This window comes from Rissa tridactyla, chromosome 2, assembly GCF_028500815.1.
Source record: "Rissa tridactyla isolate bRisTri1 chromosome 2, bRisTri1.patW.cur.20221130, whole genome shotgun sequence".
Classification (NCBI taxonomy): Eukaryota; Metazoa; Chordata; class Aves; order Charadriiformes; family Laridae; genus Rissa; species Rissa tridactyla.
This window is the reverse complement of record NC_071467.1, coordinates 166,012,245-166,033,211: the sequence shown is the minus strand read 5'-3', so window position 1 is coordinate 166,033,211 and position 20,967 is coordinate 166,012,245. Positions and strand designations below refer to the sequence as shown.

The 20,967-nt window shown below is 44.6% G+C and overlaps 1 protein-coding gene across 8 annotated transcripts in view; it reads left to right on the top strand.

Moving 5' to 3' along the window:
* Window positions 1–20,967, top strand: part of ALS2CL (ALS2 C-terminal like) — a 48,939-nt gene that overhangs the window by 13,241 nt on the left and 14,731 nt on the right. For 7 of the 8 annotated variants that reach the window (XM_054191285.1, XM_054191288.1, XM_054191287.1 and 4 more), the window contains 13 exons: window positions 6,213–6,321; window positions 7,205–7,397; window positions 9,221–9,286; window positions 10,027–10,192; window positions 11,084–11,212; window positions 11,548–11,667; window positions 13,440–13,516; window positions 13,958–14,024; window positions 14,932–15,128; window positions 17,647–17,712; window positions 18,498–18,596; window positions 20,273–20,431; window positions 20,743–20,854. In XM_054191285.1, the coding sequence (XP_054047260.1) occupies window positions 6,213–6,321; window positions 7,205–7,397; window positions 9,221–9,286; window positions 10,027–10,192; window positions 11,084–11,212; window positions 11,548–11,667; window positions 13,440–13,516; window positions 13,958–14,024; window positions 14,932–15,128; window positions 17,647–17,712; window positions 18,498–18,596; window positions 20,273–20,431; window positions 20,743–20,854 (1,560 nt within the window). Of the gene's footprint in view, window positions 1–4,757; window positions 5,803–6,212; window positions 6,322–7,204; window positions 7,398–9,220; window positions 9,287–10,026; window positions 10,193–11,083; window positions 11,213–11,547; window positions 11,668–13,439; window positions 13,517–13,957; window positions 14,025–14,931; window positions 15,129–17,646; window positions 17,713–18,497; window positions 18,597–20,272; window positions 20,432–20,742; window positions 20,855–20,967 lie in introns of those variants that run through there. The other variant, XM_054191284.1, reaches the window with a different exon arrangement.

Below are 20,967 nucleotides of genomic sequence, written 5' to 3'. Positions count from 1 at the left end.
GATCCCACCCTGCTCGTGGGCATGTTTATGTTGATGGTACGTTAAACTATGCTGGGAACAGATTTAGGTTAAAAAATAATCTGGAAAAGAAGGCTACAGTCCATGGTCCAAGCTCAAAAAAAATCTTTCCTCTCCCCCATCCACCTCCTAAGAGCAACTCTTAAAGCTAATCCATTTTTTCCCCCAAACCCCACTATTTTTGGTCATATTAATCGTGATAATACAGATGTTGACGTGAACAAGGGGAGGAAAATAAATAGTTAGGTCTATGTTCATTCTGGTTTAAGGTCCCAAGATTTGTCCATTACGTCACACACTGTGATGTGATGTAAAGTGCTGGCCTATATTAATTCAGTCTAAGAAAAAAACTTTTAATAAGCTTATCTGCTAATTTCTGAGGGAGAAACTCCTTAATGGCAGGTTTTGTGCAGAGATGTATATTATTCCACCCTGTAAAGTGCAAGCTTTAGAGCTATACGCTGCTTGGGGAAAGACACAATGCTCATGCGAAGGGTGAGTGAGTGGTTCACAGCAAGGGAGGACTTGTGTGTCCATCTGGGCATCTAGAAGACTGTCTGGCAAGAGAAGAGTTTTAGATTTCAAATGCTTTAGGTTGCATCTTCCTGCAAAGTGGAGGGGAATTTACCAGTCCAAGTGTAAGTGCTCTATGTTGCATTCTTAGACAGTTTTAGGTGTTTTAGTTAGAAGCAGAACCATTACCAGCATGAGAGCAAGTGTCCTAGAGAGTAAAAAGCAATATCTGAGGAAGAGTTTCAGGTTTACTCTAACAGAGAAGTATCTTTAAGTACTGCTTGGCTTCAATTTGGAACACTTGTATTTACTTCTGAACTAGAGCTTGAATTAAAGCAGCTTTATCCCTGTCTCTGCAAAGATGATGTACTCGCTTGACATGGGCTGTAGGAGGAAGGTATCTCTTCAGCTGCACGGCAGCAATAATTTGGTTCCCTCTAAAAGGGCAGGGAAGGGAAAACTTGGTCTGTTTGAGGACTGTATGTGGTAGGGTGATAGACTGGCCTCATTTCTGAAGCAATTGATAGTAAAAAGATCATGAATTGCAAGGATGGATGAGATTGGAAGGGCTGCAAAGGCGTGATGCCCTTTAGGTACGGCTGATACAGGGAAAGAGAAGAGTTTTAAGGAGGGAAGGGGCTACAGCAAAAGTGGTCGCGGCATTTACATCCCAGGTGGTTGAGTATTATAATGCCCTAAGCGATTCCTAAATCTGGCATTGTACATGACTGGTTTCTCCCATCTGAGAGGTGTTTTTGTTGACTGATGTTCTTAACTTGAGCACAGAGGGGGATTCACAAGAGGAAGATGGAAAATGAATAGTCCTTCTGTGGATGCCCAGTTTCTTCCTTAATATACAGGAGCTGATAAGGTTGACTAGAAGTGTGTTTCCATGAGGAACTTTGTGTCTCATCTGAAATCTATGGGGTTTTCCAGACATTTTCCTGGTGGAAGAGCTGCCTCAGAGCTAGAGACTCTGATGTAGAAAGGGGTTCTATGCAAAGCTGACAATGAGGCCCAGCATTTCACCAAAATATCTCTTTGCTTGGTTTCCTATCTCTTCCACCCACTCTTCTGGCAATTGCCCGAAAATGGATGTAATGACCTGTTGTGCCTCCTCAAGACATGTATTTTCTTGCTGAAATGTGCATTTAGCAGCTTTGGACAGACACTATTGAGGCTAAATGCTCCTCCAGATGACCCAGGCTGCTCCCTTCTATTGGATGCTGAGCAGCCTCTTAGGTTGGTATTAGCTGCTGCATCTCCCTTTTTTCTGCCCATGCTGTCACGCTCAGCGGACAGATGGCCAAGACCATGATGAGCCACAGAGATCCAATGACTCCTACAGAAGTTGTTTCTCAAGGTCTTTTTCCTGTTTCTACATGAATACTATTATGTGTCCCTTCTCTAATTACAGACCTGTGCTGTATGGCTTCCTTGTACCTTCATTTAAGGAGAATTAAAAAGATATGTCTCATACTGTGGAAAATGTTCTCCAAGGGAGATCTCATCATTCCTCATGGGATCCTGAAGCAGGCTGGTGGCTCTTTTGTTTTGCTAGTGGAAGTTTCCATCCTCAAGGGCCGTAGACTTTCTGATTTTGCATATAAAACCAGGCGCAGTCATGCTACATGCAGCTACTGGATCCTTCCTTGGAGGTGCACCTCCTTCGATTCTGGCCATCAGGAGTGCACCATCTTCAAAGGTCTTGACTCCCTAGCAGCAGAGCCATCCATGTAGAACCAGCTAAAACCTCATGAACAGGCTTCAGAGTAGCTCTGCTCAAGCTTGCCTTGCCCTTCACAAAGCAAACACAGAATTACAAACCCACTGAGTCATGTGAATGCTGTGTCCAAGCTGGGGGAAGACAACATGTGACAACCCCAGGTTTCTGCTCGGTGGTCCCATCACCCAGCGGCACTGCAGTTTGCATTCAGTTTTTCACATGTGTGAATGTACAACACGACCTCTGTGTGCCCTTGGGCAGTCCCCATTGTTTCCTTTGCCTTCTGTGGCTGAGCCAGCGTTGGTTTTGTTCATGAAATGACAAACTTCAAATTTTCTTTGCCTGACTGGGCTAGAATAAGCGCGCAAACGCTGTTCTCACAGAACTCATGGGGAAAGCCTGGAAGGGGTGGCTGAAACTCACGCTTACCTTATTGGGTGATGTGATGTGATGTGGCAACTTTGGTCTTTTTGTGGTGCCGGAAGGGCTGTTTTGAAAGCTGACTGGTGCTGCTTGCCCATTCAGCAAATGATCCTTGACTGTCGTGTTCAGGCTGGAAGTAGCTCACAAATTTTCCCAGGAAGGATGAGAACACGACTGCTAAAAAGAAAAAAAACCAACCAAACAAACAAAAAAAACCCAACACTAAACACACAACAAAACACTGTGTTAAATCTGTATCAGGTTATAATGGAAAAGAGTATCCAAATGCTTCTATTTTTTGCAGAGTTAGCTTGGGTGTCTGTACAGTGTTGCTATTGCAAGGGTTTCTCAATGCACGTACTGCACCATGGGGATGCTTTCGGGTCATCCCCATAAGGTCTGAGCTGAGGTCTTCGTGGGTGATAGATCCTCAACAAACCAGGACTGCAGCCGGGCAGGAGGCAGAGTGCAGGGACCAGCTGATGGTTGGAAGGGGTGATGCTGCATCCAGGTCAGAGGGTTCACCTTAGACATACATAGTTTTTCTTCCAAGTGACCATTACAGAAGTAACCAAATAACACTTAGGCTGGGGCAGTTATGTTCCTGTGCTGTTGTGCATGTGTTCTTTGGCCCTGAAGAGGCTCCTCAGCCTCCTGTATCTATTCGTGGACTGTCTTGGTCCCATGGAGCAAAGCTGTGGGTATCTGCACCCTTGGTTTGAGTCATTCAGTTTACATTGAGCCAGCTGTATGTAATGAATGGGTGGATTCTCTGTTGTTTTGATAAGAGAACAGTTTGGGGAAGACTTTCTGAGCTTGGCATCTAGCACCCATTCTTTTTGTCTTGCACAGGATGAAATGTTTTCTTGCAGAATTAAATAAGGACCAGGCAGACAAGCAGCCCTTCCCATATCACAGCAATCTCAAACAATGGAATCGTCTTCCCTTCTCCAAAAATAGACAAAATAGTCAGGCTTAAAAAATATACGTAAAAACCAGCAGACTGTTACTCAGTGAGCCTAATATGACCCCACTAACTACATGCTGTTCCGCTGAAGCATTTGAAAAGGAAATGCTGTCACATATCCAGCCTGACTTTACTCACTGATTAAGCAAGCCTACTTATGCTTAGACATTTCTAACAAGCCTGAGTGCTTTCTAGGACCTGTGAGAAACAACTTTATCTTTGTGTCTACAAGACAGGGGATTAAGTGGTGGCAAAAAAATAAAATTTTAGATCTGTCCTGTCCTCTTAGTGCTCTGGGGTGAGAGCTGGCTGACTGCTGGTTTGTTTTGCTTTTTTCTTGGCTCAGTTGCCTTTACTGGGAGGGGCCAGGAGGAGTTTGGATTCCAGCTTTTTGACCTGTTTGCCTGCCTAGAGCTTTCCTCTGGGACACATCACCAGTGCTCCTGCAAAAAATAGCCTTATGGTCATGCAGACCTTGATGTATGAAAACTTGCAAACTAATGAGATTATGGAATTTTTTAATGCTTCCCATTTTTCAGACAAGTGAAATTTAAAAGGCAGTAGTAACTAAGAGGCAAACATTGTCATTTGTCTGTGCAGTCAGTTGTGTCTGGATCGAAACAACCACCTAAAAGCAGGCCAGCTAACTATTCAAACTGCAAAGTGTCCCTTGTTCTATGACACCATTTCATCCCAAGTTCCAGGATGACCTGGAAAGGGAGTTTCTAAGCAGAGTTTGGTGACTTTAGGAAGTTCAAACTCTTATTTAGCAAAGAATCCACCCACGTCTGAAGCTTACAAATGAGACATTCCCACCTAACTTAGTCACCCCACCCAGATGTCCTTTTTATGGTCCATGCTATGGTCTGTGTTGTAGAGAAGTGGGCCTTGGTGTCTTCTCCCAGGTAACAGGTGATAGGACAAGAGGAAATGGCCTCAAGTTGCACCAAGGGAGGTTTAGACTGGATATTAGGAAAAATTGTTACACTGAAAGGGTTATTAAGCATTGGAACAGGCTGCCCAGGGAAGTGCACCATCCCTGGAGGTATTTAAAAGATGGGTAGACATAGTGCTTACAGATATGGTTTAGTGATGTTTTTTTGTCAGTGTTAGGCTGATGGTTGGACTAAATGATCTGAAAGGTCCTTTCCAACCTAGGCAATTCCACAATTCTATGCTGAGATGCTCAGGGTATTTCTTCCTATGAAGTATAAAGTAGATTTAGGCTTCTACACCTAACTTCCTGACATCTCAACACAAGAAGAATGAATGTCACCAATTGTTTGTAGCAACAGGGTAGAAGCTCAAGAAGTCTTAGAGGATGCCACCAGCAGATAGCATGAGTTCAGCTCTTCCTGGAAACAGTGCAAAGACTCTAGTTATGTCTCCATTAGTAAATAAATTAGGTCTAGCCCCATAGCCAAGTGGTTATTGCATATCTTATACATAGCTAATTTCTCCTTATCTCCCAAAATGGCACAACTATGTGCAAGCTACCCATTTCAAATGGTGCCTGGGCCATGCCTGAGAATTGTCTCGGAGAGGTACTCGTTGACACACATCAAAAGTGTGACAAAGTCTTTGCCACCAATTTAGCAATGTAAAACTTTGCAGCATAATGCCATATCCTCATTTGCCTACTGTTGTGAACATAGCCTTTGAGCATGCAATACAACCAGGCTAAGGTTAAATATGGACAGACCATATTCAGTCCCTTGAGTATGCTGTTTTATAAAGTTAAAAGAATCTCAGATTTTTGTATTTTTATCACCATTAGTAATATCAGCTGACTCTACCTATAGTATCTTCACCATCTGTCTTTTTTCCAGAGTAGTCTCTCATGACATGCTACTAGCTGGCTGTGTTCACTTCCTCTGACACATTTCTTTTGGGAGGTAATGCTGGAAGGAGGAAGCTGCTGGAGTTTGCTCACATGGGTGTGCTGCCCACTTCCACTTTAGGCAAGCTTTCCTTGGTGACGCAGCAGTTGTGACATATAACCAGCAGTGCAGTGTCCTACTCAGGAAGGAGTGACACCAGACCTCTGTTCCTCTGGAGAGTTGGATGTTTGAGCATGGCTAGCGTGGCTCTGCAGCTCCATACAATAGCTTTTAATGCCAAAAGGTGCAGACTGAGGCATCCGGGCAGAAAACTGGTGAGAGATATGAGAAGAGATGCTCTCCTTCATCCTTTGCTGCCTTGTACTTCAGGGATTTTCTTCTGGGAGAATGAATCTGACACTAAACAGGATTAAGACATATCAAGAAGTTTAGGGACTTTCCAGTCATGTGAAAAGAGGTATCATGGCCCACCTGAGAAGATCTTGAATGGGAGCATCAGGAAAATGGGCTATAGCCTCGGTGGTCTTCTGAGATACCAGCTTATGTTGAGCTGTCGGTTTCCATTTCCTCTTGTAACATTTTCAAATGCTTTTTGGCAACAACAATTACACCTGTGTGTGCTGCCAAGAGCAGGAAAGGCTGATTGTTTGCAATGAGCACTGAAACCTTGGTAGATGGATACTCTTGCAAGGGAATTTATGTGTACCTTCTGTGTTGTCTCCAGGACATGTGCGCAGCTGAAGCAACTGCATCTCTTCTCCAAGTAGAAGAAACCTTCTCAGCATGCCTGGCACGGATAGATGCCCTCATCCTCAAGCCTCTGCTCCAGGCAGGTATGTCAAAGACCACTTTTTAGTCTGTAGCTCTAGCCTCGAGTCACTGGCACACCTACGAAGGGAATTATAATTGAAACTTCATGGCTGAGGACTTGTTGGAGGCTGGTTTGCTTGAGTAAGTGATATGTAGAGCTGTTTCACTTAAGATAGTGAGCTCTTAAGGATGCCTGTGGCCTTCCATTCAAGCCTAGGACTGTGGTTCCTATTGTTTTTAGAGGTTATCCAGATTCTAACCAATGTCAGCCTCTACACCTGCTCCGAGGCTTGTTTCCAGCATGGTGCATGGAAATCCAAAATGCATCTCACACATACGCAGCCCCTAAATGGTGCCCATTCTGCCTCCCTACTCTCGATCCATGGTCATGCCCATCTTTGAAGGTAAAACTTGAGGGTGCAAGTTCTGAGCTGGCATTAAATCAGAGAAGCTCCACTGAAATAACAAATCCATATAAATATTCACAAGCCTGTCTGGCCAAAAGTGGAATGACTGGATTAGACCCGTAGGGTGGCTCCTTCTCATGTCACCACCTTTTCAGTCTAGCCTCCAAGGAGACCGGGAACAGCCCTTTGGGGCAGGGACAGAACATTTTCCTCTGGTGCCTGTGTCTAAGCTGGGGCTGAGCCTCACAGGTGGCCCTGACCCCATGCCCCACAAGAATGGGAAGGACAAAGCCTTAGCATGGATTGTCCCTGCAATAACTCACAGGGACCCAACCCTAAACCATCATCTCCTTCCTCTTTGGCATTGTTTTTCTGTAAGAACGCATGTGCTTCACGCTCAAAAATTGAGCTAAGTATTAAATATAGGCAATGTTTTCCACAATCTTTCTTGGAATCAAGGTTTTCTGATACCCTTTTTTCCCCTCATCTTTCCTCAAAGAGCCTAGTGACCAGAAAGGAAAGGAGAACTTTAAGCTCTTCCTGCTCCTGAATGATCGTTTTCAAGCTCTCTGGAACCTCACAGACGAAAATTACCGGATACTGAAACAAAAATGCAGCACCTCTGAGTCATTCTGTATCCAGGACATTTACATTGTCTGGAAAGGAGACCTGTTTTTAAGCCTCTACATCCAGTAAGTACAGAAGCATTTCAGAGTAGTGTAAGTAACTGGTAGGTCGGTGCAATTAATGTGTGTATTTAATTTGGTCAGTCCTGTGTACTAGTGTTCGGTTATTAGGTCAGGGAAGTGATTGCATTCAGTGTTCAGGACAAGTGCTACGGAATATAAACAGCATAATAAACAGCAGGGTGGGTTTTTTTGTTGTTGTTTTTTGTTTTGTTTTGTAGCTGTGAGTATGCTTATAAGAGGCAGAATTTCTTTCTTGCAAGTACAGTGTTTTTTATGCATTTTAAAAATAGGAAGAGGACAGGGGGAGCATCTGTGCCTGGGGAATTTATAAGAGCAAAGCTTGGGCTGTCATCAGGAACAGAAACAGATGCACAAGCAGGTTTAAAGGCCTCATAGGGATGAGGAGAGGAAGATGTTACCAGACACGGTTCATGTTACGTGTTTGTGCCACATTTTTATGCTTTTGGCAAGGGATATGATAGCAAGTGATGGATGTGAAAAACATAATGCCCTATTGCTGTTTCTATAATTAATTATGTCTGCTCCCCATCTGTCTGCAATGCAAAATAAAATGTTTACCGAAATCACTGTAGCGTGTGTAACCTGTATATTGATGTCCGAGCATGAAAAATGGCTCATGGACATCTGAGATGACATCAGGATCAGCCAGTGTTCAATCATTCATTCATCACGTTGGCCACAAATGTGGCCAAGCCCTTGCCAGATGGGCTTGTACCGTCTGTGCAGTTTGGCACCCACATAGGAACAGGAGTTGGGCTCACTGGCTCCTGGACATTGCTGTCCACCTAGTCTTGGGTTTTGTGGTTTTAATGCGTGTGGAGGGAGGAGGAAGGAAGGGCTACTTTTTTTGTTTTGTTATTACTTGGCCAGTATCATTTCAGAAAGTGATGCACAACCAACTTTGCCTTCATGTGAATGGAGTTTAGAGGATGTGTGATGTTCATTCAGTGAATTAAAATGGGTTTGCCTTAAAAGGGCATATAAAAGATGAAAACTTGTGCTAAGGTTTCAGATGACACAAAGGAGAAGTTTATCGTAAGATCTAATTTCCCCTCGTTTGGAAATTAAAACCTGTTTCTGTTGGGCGTCATGGAAGAAAAAAAAAAAAAAGCTGGTTCCTATCCACCTCTGCTGACTCACTGTGTGCAGTCCTGATCCTACAACGTCTCACAGTTATTGGAGCAATACAGGAGGAAGCAAAGCTGCCGTTTAGGGTCCTGAAAATCAACAGTAAACACATGTCCTTGAAAGATGTAATAAATGAGAATTAGTTTGGACATTGTACATGACTTATCCGAAAACACTACTGGAAGAAAGTGTGGTGTTTGTTGACAAAATATGGCTCGATCTCCCTCTAGTGTGAGATGAGATACATTGACACTGGGACACCTTGACTTGAGTTTACCATCAGTAATACAGACTTTCAGTTTAATCAGCAGGAATTCAGACATCCAAAGCTGAAATCTTAAGCTCAGCCTTTGTAGATTTGCTTTCCAGGACAGTTGTGCAAGTTTACTTCTGCTTATACCAAATGCCAGGATGATTTAAACTTCCTGTAACGATACTAGGGCAGAAGTCAACACAACAGTTAAACCAAGGAGCTGGCAAAGGGGACAAAAAGGGAGTGACCCAAGGTGAGAAGTCCAGTAGCTACTCCTTTTCTCTCCTGTGGAAAGGTGGACCTGACATGACATTTTCAAATGAGCTTCTTCCCTCTACTGCTTAAACCTTGTGGCTAACGTGCATCTCTAACACATCTCATGCTTGTGTGTATTTGTGGTTTGTTTTCTTTTTCTTGCCAACAGATATTTTGTCACTTTTGCAAACTACGTTGTGGTCCACGGCTTCGAACATGCCACAAAGAGCAAAAGGTCAGTGGGCTGAAAAACGTTCCTTTGAAGGGGCTGATAGGAACACAATGATATTATATGGATTAAGACACTAAACTGGGGTGAGCAGCACTGAGCACTGTACCTTGCAGTGATTTCCATTTCATGGTCCAGCTGCTTGGCCATACTGGCTGCTCCTGCCATCTTCCGAGACCACGGCAGCAGCTGTTGAAAGGTTTCCTCTACAGATCTCTCTCCATCTCCTCCTAGCCACGCGCAACTCCTTTTGTAGGAGAGGAAGCCTTTAACTTTGGAATTTGGGGGTTCAGGTAAAGGGTGGGACTTGAGAAAGGGTGATGTGGGAATCTGGCAGGAAATTTCCACTACTTGTCCCAGATGTCTCAAGGAAATAACAAATGAAAGCATGAGCACGAGACATGAGCAGATTCACAGCCACTTTATCTGAGTCACCCTTTTGGTGTGCAAACTATCGTGAAAGTCATGCTATATTCCCTATGGCTGTGGGTGTGGTTCCTATTTGCAAAGACCTCTGGGCCAGAGGCAGGAGGGATGGAACTCTTCTTTGAGCTCCATCACTTACCTTACAAGCAATCACTTGCCTTATTTCTCTGTTTGGTGTGCAAAGGTATTTGCACTATGTTATCTTCTGCTCTTTCAAGTGTCTGTGAGCGAGGTAGCATATAAAGTTTGGAAGGCAGAGGAGTGGCAGTTTTCAGAAAAAAGTAATTAATGAACCTTTGTCTTAATTCACCATCTTGCAGTGAAGCCTGGAAGCACCATAAGACAGTGCTGAAACAATTCCTCACGGACTTCACCTCTGAGACCTCCATGTCACTGGCCTTGTACACTGTTCTTCACAAACCTATCCGAGATCATATCGAGCAATATATACTGCTCCTTACCAAGCTGAAGGAGGTTCTCAAGGAGGTAAGAAACTTTGTGTGACATTACTTGACTGGCTTATGCTAGCAGCTTATGCAGGCCTTGCGGGGCTTTGTAGTGGTGTCAGTGAATCCAAAGCAGGCCGGGAGGAAAATGATTTCCAGTGCACAGGTGGGGTGGTAGTAACCAGCACTAGTGGAGTGAAGCCCACCTGAAGGTCTCAAAGCAACGAACAGCAGCCATTTCAGTGTAGTAGGAGCTACTGATAGAATCATAGAATGGTTAGACTTGGAAGGAACCTTAAAGATCATCTAGATCCAACCCCCTGGTGTGGGCAGGGACACCTCCCACTAGACCAGGTTGCTCAAAGCCCCATCCAACCAGGCCTTGAACACTTCCAGGGATGGAACGTCTACCACCTCTCTGGGGAGTATGGCGCACTGTCTGGCCACCCTCAAAGTGAAAAATTTCTTCTTGATATCTAATCTAAAGCTACGCTCTTCCAGGTTGAAGCCATTACCCCTCATCCTATCACTACTTGCCTTTGTAAAAAGTGCCTCTCCAGCTTTCTTGTAGGCCCCCTTCAGATACTGGAAGGGACTCTAAGGTCTCTCTGGAGCCTTCTCTTCTCCAGGCTGAAGAACCCCAACTCTCTCAGCCTGTCTTCATATGAGAGGTGCTCCAGCCCAGTATATACTCATTATATAGAGAAGCTGCAAAGGGCCAAGTGACTGGCCTAAGGTTGCATGCTTCTGCAGGTGGCGGAAGTAATGCTAGAGTTGGGAGGCTTTCCTTGCAAAGGGGGTTGGAGGGTTAACTCTCATTAACCCTTTGGATTCAGAACTGCTGAAGCCTTTTCCTGCAGCTGTAGCCCAGAGTAGATGTGCTGCACAGGCATGCCTGAAGTGTTCCTCAAGCCCTGCCTTCTTTTATCAGGGGACTGAAAAGGATGTGGTTACCACTGCCATCAAGGAATACATTAAGTTGGAGTCTTTCATCAGCCAAGTCCTGGATGAAGCTTGTTTCACCAAGTCCTTATGGAAATCCTTGGGCTACAAATTCACAGTGAGTCACGGATGTAGAAAGTGGCTTGATGGGGAGCTCTTTTGGAGGTCTTACACTTCTGCTTACACATGGAGGAAATTTAATGTGGATCAAGAATTTGAGGCTTGGCTTGGAAGCCAGCAGAGCAGGGCGATGTGGAAGCCCTGGAGAAACCATATGGACAATGGGTATTTTAGAAGTTTCACCCTGTGTCCAGTTCTGCTGTCACTGTCAGCTTGTGCCACAAGTCAGACAGTCTCCGGAACTGTTGTCTTTAGTTGTATGTCCTCTCCCAAATCCTGATCTTTCTCGATGCTTTTGGTTCACCCTCTTGACCTCTGTGGTTCCCTCTGCAGGACATGCTCTGTGTACCTGAAAGGAGGCTGCTGGAAGATAGCAAAAATCTTCCCATCTCTGCCAGCACGAATCGATCAGACCGGATCTTGCTCTTCGATGATGTCCTTGTGCTAATTCAAGTGAGCCTTCAATCTTCCAGAGGGATTGGAAGGGCAACACAGACAAATGACAGTAAAATTCAGGTTCCTTTAATGTTGAAAATGCAGCAAAGCTTGGCTGTTGGCAAAACGTTGTCTCAGATCCACGCACCTGTGGTTTGTACTGGAGAATAAAAGAAACCCTAACGCAGAAGGGACAGGGTAGTCTCCACGTAACTTTTTTTTCCCAGTAAATGTGTACTGTGCCATCACTACAGGCACCTTTCTAGTAACCTAATCCCATGCCTGCATATGAATCTGTTGGTTTCTATCCTTGTTTATTCGAAAGGGGCCTGATGGGTCAAAGATATTATACTGGAAGGGCTCATGCATAGAACTAAATATGATCTTTCATGGTTGACTCTGCTAGTAGCATGGCAGCAGAAGTTGCAGGTGTTCTTGAGGTTATTTCAAGGATTTAGGGCCTGGGTGTGGGGCAGACAGGGAGTGTCTATAGCCATGGATAGCTAGATGAATATGACGTGTTCAAAGCTGTTTTGCAGCATGTTAACTAAGTCCAGCTTGGCTTGCTCTGACTGACAATACCTGTAATCTAGCACGGCTCTCTTCATGTGCACCTCTTTAGTCATGTGCCAGCCCCTCAGGTGGCCAAACACATGACTGCCTTGTGAGCTGACAGATCTTACGGGCTCTTCCAAACATGATCCTTTATGATAAGGCTGGGCAGTCCTACGCAGCTTGCAGGGTCTAGGCCTGAGGACATCGTGTGGTGATTATCTCATCCAACTTTACCTTGCAGATTTCTCAGTGCTGTAGTGATCTCGCTGTGAGCAAGTGCCCCCAGGCTCCCTTTATAGTCAGGGAAGAGAAACATGCGCTGTCTAGGTGTGGTTCATCTGACCTATTTTAGATGCCAAAATTAATATGAGTTGAATCATGTCCTCAACTCCATTGACTCCAGGACAAGAGCACAGGTTAACCAGCTCATGTGGAGATATCTACATTGTAGACATCTCTGTTCAGTCAAAGGTTCCCACCCGCTATGTCTCATCTGCTGCTGTGACTGTTATTGAGGCTTGGAGAGACATAACTGAACTGGGATTGGACTGGTTAGATTGCGCTGCTAGCAGGAGTCTGCTGATGAGGGTTCTGGTGCTGGGAATCTGAACCTCCCTCCCCCCCAATTCCCCCAAATCTGGTAGATACATCAGTGATTAACTCACGGTGAGCTCCACAGTGCTAGTATCTGACCTTGTTCAACCACATCATTGCAGATAGCAGCTCTGTAGTGTGGGCACCTGGACTTTCGACAGGGAAGGAAGATGTGATATTAAACGTGGTCTTTACCTAATATTTCAACCATTTCTGTTTCTTCTGTTTGGTGTGCTATTGATTAAAATAGTGACTCCTATGTGGTTGTGTCATCTGGAGTCCAGCTCCTAGATAGATCGTAAGCAAAACTAGGTGATGCTGCGCATCGAGGATGGTTTGGGAGTGTTGCCATGGAACAGGGAAGAAACTCTTGTAGAGATATAGTGACAGACCTTCTTAGATGGCACTTTAGTTGTAGCCATGGCATTACAGGCCACCACTTAAGTGATAAATTAAGAATTTTCTTCCTAATCCTACGTTTCTTCAGTCTCCAAGGTCTACCATCGTAGTGTGGGATAGATGTGTGGACCGCCGAAGAGTCTCACTGCCAGTCTTGCTCTGCTGTTCAGTGGATTGACAGAGTGGGGGCAAAGTGTGATGTTTACGTCAATAACAGGAACATCTTCTTCCTTTTGTTCCAGGGAAACAGCTTTCAGAGTTTTGATCTGAAGCTTGTGTGGCTAGATGAAAACTGCAGGGAGAAATCAGCTCCAGGAATGTAAGTGAAAAACTTCCAGTTGGAGGTAAAAAAAAAAAAAAAAAGGGAAAAAAATTAAGAAAAGAAGCTTTCAACTTGATTGTGAAACCGATAAAACAATTCACAATTCAAAACTTTGTTCCACCTCCGTTCTACCCAATGGGGCTGGTTCTGGGCCACGGGTAATTGCAAAACCTCTCAGATGGAATCCACAGCACCTTGGATTTTCACTGCTTGCATTTGTTAGCATCTTGAAATCAATCAATAGTAAAATAGTTTTTGCTGCAGACTTAGAGAACAAAGATGAATTGACTATTTGAGTGCCTCTTCAGGAGGAAAAACTGACTGCAAAAAGCACCATTAGCTTTTGAAGAGGAATGGGAAGAGCAGGAACTGCTGTTTGATGGAGAAATGTGATTTTTTTTTTTTTTCATAGTCTCTGTAATGTCTTTTGCTTCACAGGTATGTATTCCGCATTATAACCCCAGAAGAAACGTTCTTTCTCTCTGCCAAGGACCCACAGATGAAGGTTAGCAGTGCGCAGGGTGTTTCTGTCCCACCTGAAATACTGTGCACTGAGTTTTGAAATGGGGGAATGGCATAGAGGGGATGGCAGCTCTGTAGCGGAGGCAAAACATTGACTACTGAACAGAAGTTGAAATCCCATTAAGCAACAGGATTTTCGCTTCCTGAACAGAAGACAGATTAGTGGGCTTTGCACCTCCTTAAATGCAGCTGAGGCTTTTCCTCTGTGATTTTTTTTTTTTTTTGGCTATTTTTTATTATTTAAAGCAGAATAATAAGCAGTGTGGGGTTTTTTTTCTCCACCCCTCTGTAGAGCTAATACTGTGTCAGATGGCCAGAGGTGGCTTAGACAATTGATGGTAGATCAAAAATATCCAGATGCTGGAAGTGGTCTGCCCTGGGCGGTTGTATATGTTGCAGAGCTTGGGACAATATAGTCCCATCAGCATGGTCCTGTGCTGTAGTGGTGGTGAGAGTTAGGCTTAAATGACATGGAAGCATTGTGGATTGGTGCAGTATCCAACTTGCAGGACCCCAGATAACACCTCCTATTGATGCTGTAGATGAGCCATAACTCCCCAGCCCAGCCAGCTTGGATGGCATGGAATTGAAGGGAACGCAACATCTTCTTGCTGCTTCTCCTGAAGTATCTCTTCTTGGGAGCTATTTTGCTTTCTTCACTCATTAGTTCAGCACTCCTCTTCCCCTTCTTTACTTTGAGGGTGCCAGAGCCCTGGAACAGGCTGCCCAGAGAGGTTACAGAGTCTCCTTCTCTGGAGATATTAAAAACCCACCTGGCTGCGTTCCTGTCCAGAGAGCTCTAGGTAACCCTTCTTTGGCAGGGGGGCTGGACTAGATGATGTCTGAAGGTCCCTTCCAACCCGTACCATTCTGTGATTCTCTGCCCCCAGGCTGTTTGGCAATGGAAGCTGAACCAGGCTGTCCGCCAGGCTCTGAATGGGAAGCGAGATTTCCCATTGTGGGGCAAGACTGGTGAAGGCACCGAGCCCCCATCCTGCCGCTTCTTCACCTACGTCTTCAGGCTGGAGGGCAAGTTCAAGAGCGCATCCTACGAGGGCGAGTGGCACTGGGGAAAGCCGCATGGCAAGTAAGGCGCCTTTTTTGCCCCTTTCCTGAGCAAGAACATGGAAGGATGATCCTGCTGTCTTTGTGTAGCACTGTCTGGGTCCAGTGGATGCACGGGTGGAGGTATCGCTATCAGAGAGTGACTGTGGAAATGAGGTGATCCATCCCATGATGAGGGCCTGGACCACAGACTCTGGGGAGGTGATCTCCCAGGGCGTGCCAGACTCCCTGGTTCCTTCCTCATTTGTTTCCAGAGGGAAATCTAGTATTGAGGACCGATTCAGGGGGCAAATGGGACATGTTTGCTTGCTTTCAGGGCTTGGTCAAAACATGAGTTCTGCCACATGATCCATTGTATTGTAGATGTCTCGCTAGTGATATTGGTTAATGCAGTAAATTGTAGAGGCTGACCCTAATAATGTGGTAATGATCATATTAAAGGCACTGCATTGGCTTATGCCTGTAATTAGGGCTTAGACTTGAGCTAATGTTTATTTGCAAGATCTCAGCCTGAGGCATAAAATCTTACTATCACGATGACAAAAACAACAACAATAAAAAGCCTTTGCTTGTGAATGAGAGAAAAGTTTTATCCTGTGCTGCCAAAATCTATTTTAATATCCAAACTCTTATCAAAGGAATTAAAAAGAAAAAAAATACAGAAAAGGCTCAAATGTGTTTCTTGAGAACATGAGAGCTGTTCACTAAATCCAACTGAAGTTTAAGAGTGAGGTCTGCCAAAAGGGGATGGCCTGTAAATTAAGGGTTAAATGGTCCCAAGCAAAGTCTCTTTGACAGAGGATAACTCACAGACTCTGTTTTTGTGAATAAACGTGAAATACTGCCAACCTCCTCGGACACCAAAACAGGGTGATTTGTAAGTTTTATAGTTCCTGAGTTAACGCAGTTTGTTTACAGTTGCTATTGAAGCAAAAAGTATGTAGAAACTTGGCCTGAAAGAGCCTTAAAAATAATGAGAATATCCAAAATCAAAAGCTTAATCCTGAACTTTCTGTGGAAGAGATTGTGCCTTGCCCCAGAATAGCATTAAACAGGTGTTTGGAGTAGAGCTATGCCCAAGGCAGTCCTTGACATCATCCCCACCTTCCCCAGCACCTGCACTCCTGCCAGAGATCTGGAAACCACTGTGTGTGCAGAGACAGAGGGACAAGCACCTCTCCTTCCTTTTTGTTTTCTCCTCTCCTAGGGTTGGAGAAATAAGATGAACACCTCTGGCTGCTTCAGATTAAATGAGGTTGAGGCATCCCAAGAAATTTGTGGCAGAAATAAGTGACTTCAGGTGCTTTTAATGCCCAGACTTTTAGTTGCATAGTTACTAGGCTGTCCTTCCCACTCCTGAAATTGCTTTTCTGTGTGACTTGCTACTAATACAAGATTACAGGGCAGCAAAGTTGGCCTTGATGGCTTGTCCACATCTGAAGGAGAGACTGGCGTGGCAAAGCACATGAGCAGAAAGTTGCAGCAGTGTGAACGAGGGTTCTTCAGCAAAAATATCTGCATTCTTCACTGTTCTGTCCCAGTACTCCTGGTGACTTGGTGTGGGGGAAGGAGATACTCCCTCTGAGAAGCAGCTCGAACCATGCCCATGGCTGGAGCAGGCATTCTCACTGGCTTGCTTTCCTTTGCTAGCATTCATACTAGCAAAGCAAAAGGAGACGTATTTTAAATCCCTTTAAAGTTAGTCTGACCACTTCCCTGTAAATACCAGAAAAAGAGCCTGTCTCATGTAGGTGTTTAAAGCAACAACCTTGGTGAAAGTCAAACAAATGTGTCATGGTTTTGATAGGGCACCATATTCTATTGTCTCTGGTCAGGGAATGTGTAGGGAGCTGGTTGTGTCTGGGATGATGCAAGAATTAAAAGAGTGAGAGGGTGTGGGTGGAGTGGGAGACCGAGAGGGAAGGAAATGCATCCACATCTGGGCATGGCCGTGCAGTAGTTCGACCATCGCACTGACAGTTCCAGTCTCATTGTTGCATTGTTAACTTGTGTAATCATTTCTAACCACAACCACCCTCCCCCCCCGCCCCCCCACCACCCACCCCCCCCCCCAAAAAAAAAAAACAGATGGAAAGATATGATCCCTTCAGGCCAGCGCTTGTCTCACTTGTTTTCATAGTGCCTGCACAATGAAGTTCTGGACTGTGGTGTCATTATGTTGTCTATAGGGATGTGCCATGCTGGAACTTCAGCTGGCTTAATCACATGCTGCGCTGCAATTACAAAAGGATCATGTGCAAGGTCCTAAATGGATGACCCAGCAACTCTACAAAATGTTTTTGAGATTAGGGAACCTGGAAGAGGATTCCTGCTGTTCATTCCTGGCACAACAACATTATGGTATTAAATCCTTACATTGCCAACCAACTTCCCAGAGGTGCCTGGAGAACTTCTGTGTCTCTGCTTCTTGAGGAAATGTTTTGATGTTAGCCATTTCGAGGTTGTGCTTTGATGCTTTGTGTTGTAGCTGTGAATGTTGCTGGTGATGTCCCTTGTGTAATGCTTACTTTGAATTGCAGGGGCACACTGAAGTGGCGTGACGGACGCAACCATGTCGGAGATTTCAAAGAGGGCTTGGAGCATGGGTAAGCCTTAAAAAACAGAGTCTTTCTTGCTTGCAAAATAAACTAAGGAACGGTACCTCCCAGGGGTACAGAGACACTGGCATCTTGTAGAGGGACTCTATTCACTGTTACAGCCCAATTCACCTGACCTATTTTAGATACTTGGCTTAGTAAACTGTAACCTAGAGTGAGTGGATAGGGAGTGTGCGCAGATGACCAGTTCCGATGCAAACGTCTCTTCAGTTGGATGAATCTGACCCCTGATCTCTAAATCTAGGAGTATTTATTCATGTGAAATACCTTGAAAAAGTTCCTTTTAGAAATATTTAAAAACCTCTCTTAAATGAGTTTTCAGGGGAAAGTAACCATATTATGAGATTCAAACCTTATTTTTCTATTATTTTTGAAAATAAGACTTTTAGATCTCTCATTTCTACATGAGTTCCAGAATAGGGAAAAAGTGTCTCCAATACTTTGTTTTGGGATTAAGAGAACATTTAGTTTGGACCAAAGCAATTACTTTGGCAGTCCAACTCAGCTCCTAAACTGGGGAAGGGGGAGAGACAGCAAAAAACAACAACACTGAAAGTAGCTTTGTAGAAGAAGCAATGAAAAACTGTGACTGCAGTTCACAAGGAGACGAGCTCTTCCTTGGAGCAAGTCCGTCGACACCTGGAAATGGTGTCAGGTGTAGAGCTGACCCCAACCATGCAAATCAGCTTGGAGGTCTGGAAGCTTTTTAAACTTCAACCAGTAGAACTGAGTCATCTTTTACCATGCTGATCTCTGCCATGTCCACCTTGTAGGTTTGGAATATGCCTTGTCCCACGCCGATCTGAAGACCGGTATGACTGCTATAAGTGCCACTGGTACGAGGGCAAGATGAGAGGCTATGGAATCTGTGAGTAAGTAAAACACAAAGACAGACTCTGGGGGGGAAAAAAGGGTACTCCACATATTTAATGTTCCCACCTCACTGTGGAAGGGTCAGTCACAGTGTAAAACCAAGCGCAATTCAGATGCCAGAAGATTTTGCTTTGGAGACTGGCAGTATGGTTTCTTCACAAGCCCTGAGTCTCCTGAGCATTAGAATGATAAGAGCTTCTCTGCAAGCTATGACCATTGTAACTACCTGACATAGCATCCTCTGTGTCTTGTAGGTGAGGATATAATTTTGCATTTGTGCTTGTGGTTGCAGAGCAGAGAGCACATGGTGTGCCACCAGCCCTGGACAGGCTTGGTGGAGCACACAGTGTTCTCTGTCTCCCCTGGCCAGGCTGTCTGGACTAAATCTTGTAGAGATTAATTCCTTAATGATGGATGGGATTGTTGCTTTGGGAGTCATAACTGTTATCCTGAACTGCTGAAGGGGGCTGGTTCCCCCAGTTGGCTTTATTTGCTCATTCAAATTCTGAGCTTAAACCTAGAGCTTAATTTTAGAAATGGAGTCTGAGTTTTTTCTTCTTTACTCATCAAACTACTTCTGGAAACAGTCATTTATGTGCCTGTGTCTCAAAGCACTGCTGGGAATTTGGATGGAGCCTGGTCTGTAAAGCACTCTATTGTGGGCACATGGTGATGATGTCCCAGACTTACCTACTGTCTACCTTCCATTTAGAAAGCCAGAAATGGCAGTGGAGGCCTGCTCAGTAGGTTGTAGATATAAAGCGCTTTCATTTGCAGCCTACAGAGCTAAGCGGACAGGGCCAGCTCGCTTTGTTTATGTAGCAGTGAGCGTAACAGCATCCTCATCTTTGCTTAGGTCACACGTGGCTTGTAGCCAAATGGGCTGGCCAACGTAAAGACTGGACTGCCCGTTGTTACCACGCATGCTTACCCTTGCTTTCACAGAGCCAAGTGTGGCAGAGGAAAGTACACAGCCCACCTTTCCAGCTGCTTACTATGGGATAGGCCATCTTCCTTCTTACAGCCTGCTTGTTGTGCTCCTTATTTATGAATCAAACTCAAAGTACAGGACATGCAGAAATCTCTAGGGAACGTGGAGCCAACTAAGCAGTGCTGCGCTAGTGGCTCTGGTGTCAAATGTGAAGGCATTTTGATAATTATAGATTAGCTCTGCTTAGCATAAGTGCTTTCTCTGTTGTAGAAGTGAAGATCTGCTGGCCAACATGGCCAGAGTGAAGAGGAACTCTTCTCAGGGGGATGAGCCTGGGAGAAGGGATGGTTGGCAAGCATAGAAAGGTGGAGGGAGATCTGGCTTCCTGTTTGATCTTATCTACTCCCACTCTGGATTAAACAGTGGTCACTGCAACCTGGCTGGTGAGAGGTCAAGGACTGTGTGGCCTCTCCCAGAACAATCGCAAGCCTAATTGTTGTGTCCTTAGATAATGTTATCTATATAGATATATAAAATAATAATAGAAAACTATCTGTGGAGTGACTAGCTTGGGTGATGCATGTTCCTAATAGCAAACAACTACCAGCTCCAGACGTACCAGTCAAATATTTGGAGTATTTAGCTGGCAGATGAGCCCAATCTACTCAGTCTCTTGGCTTCCTACTCCGATAGCAGCTATCAAATAGGCACAGTCTTAAATTCTGTCTATCTCTCTCCCTGCAGGTATGGGAATGATATGGTCTACAAAGGTTACTTCAAAGACAACATGCGTCAAGGGTTTGGGATACTAGAGAACCTCTCAGCTGAGCATCCGTTTAAATACACAGGACAGTGGGAAAATGACAAGAAGAATGGATATGGAGTGTGGGAAGACAAAGACAGGTAAAGGTGGTACAGATGAGAGCTGGCTTTAGATGTCTGAGAGTTTTGTCCTTCTACTGGCAGGGGTAAAGCCTCATGTTGTGATGGGGTGACTTGGGGATGAAGAGGGGGATGTGTTCAACCTCTGCTATAAAGCTTGAACTCCTTGGGGAAACATTCTATGAATTGAATTTATGCAGTACATCTGGCACTGGTGCTGCATGGACCATTATATCAGCTAAAGCTAGCCTCAGTAGGCGATACATCAAATTGATTAAGATCTAATAAAACAGGGTGAAAAAAAACCTAATTTGTGTTCTATTGCTTTCCAGAGGGGAGAGATACATAGGGACATGGCTTGATGATCACAAACATGGACAAGGCATTGTAGTAACCCAGTCGGGTGTCTGCTATCAAAGGACATTTCACGCTGATAAAATGGTGGTGAGTACCCATTTTCAGTGGATTCTCTAGATCGATAAAACATGGAAATCCTCATCAAGGGCAAAATTAAGATTTCACCTCATAATCTTTGAGGGAAAATAGAAAGTAAGAAA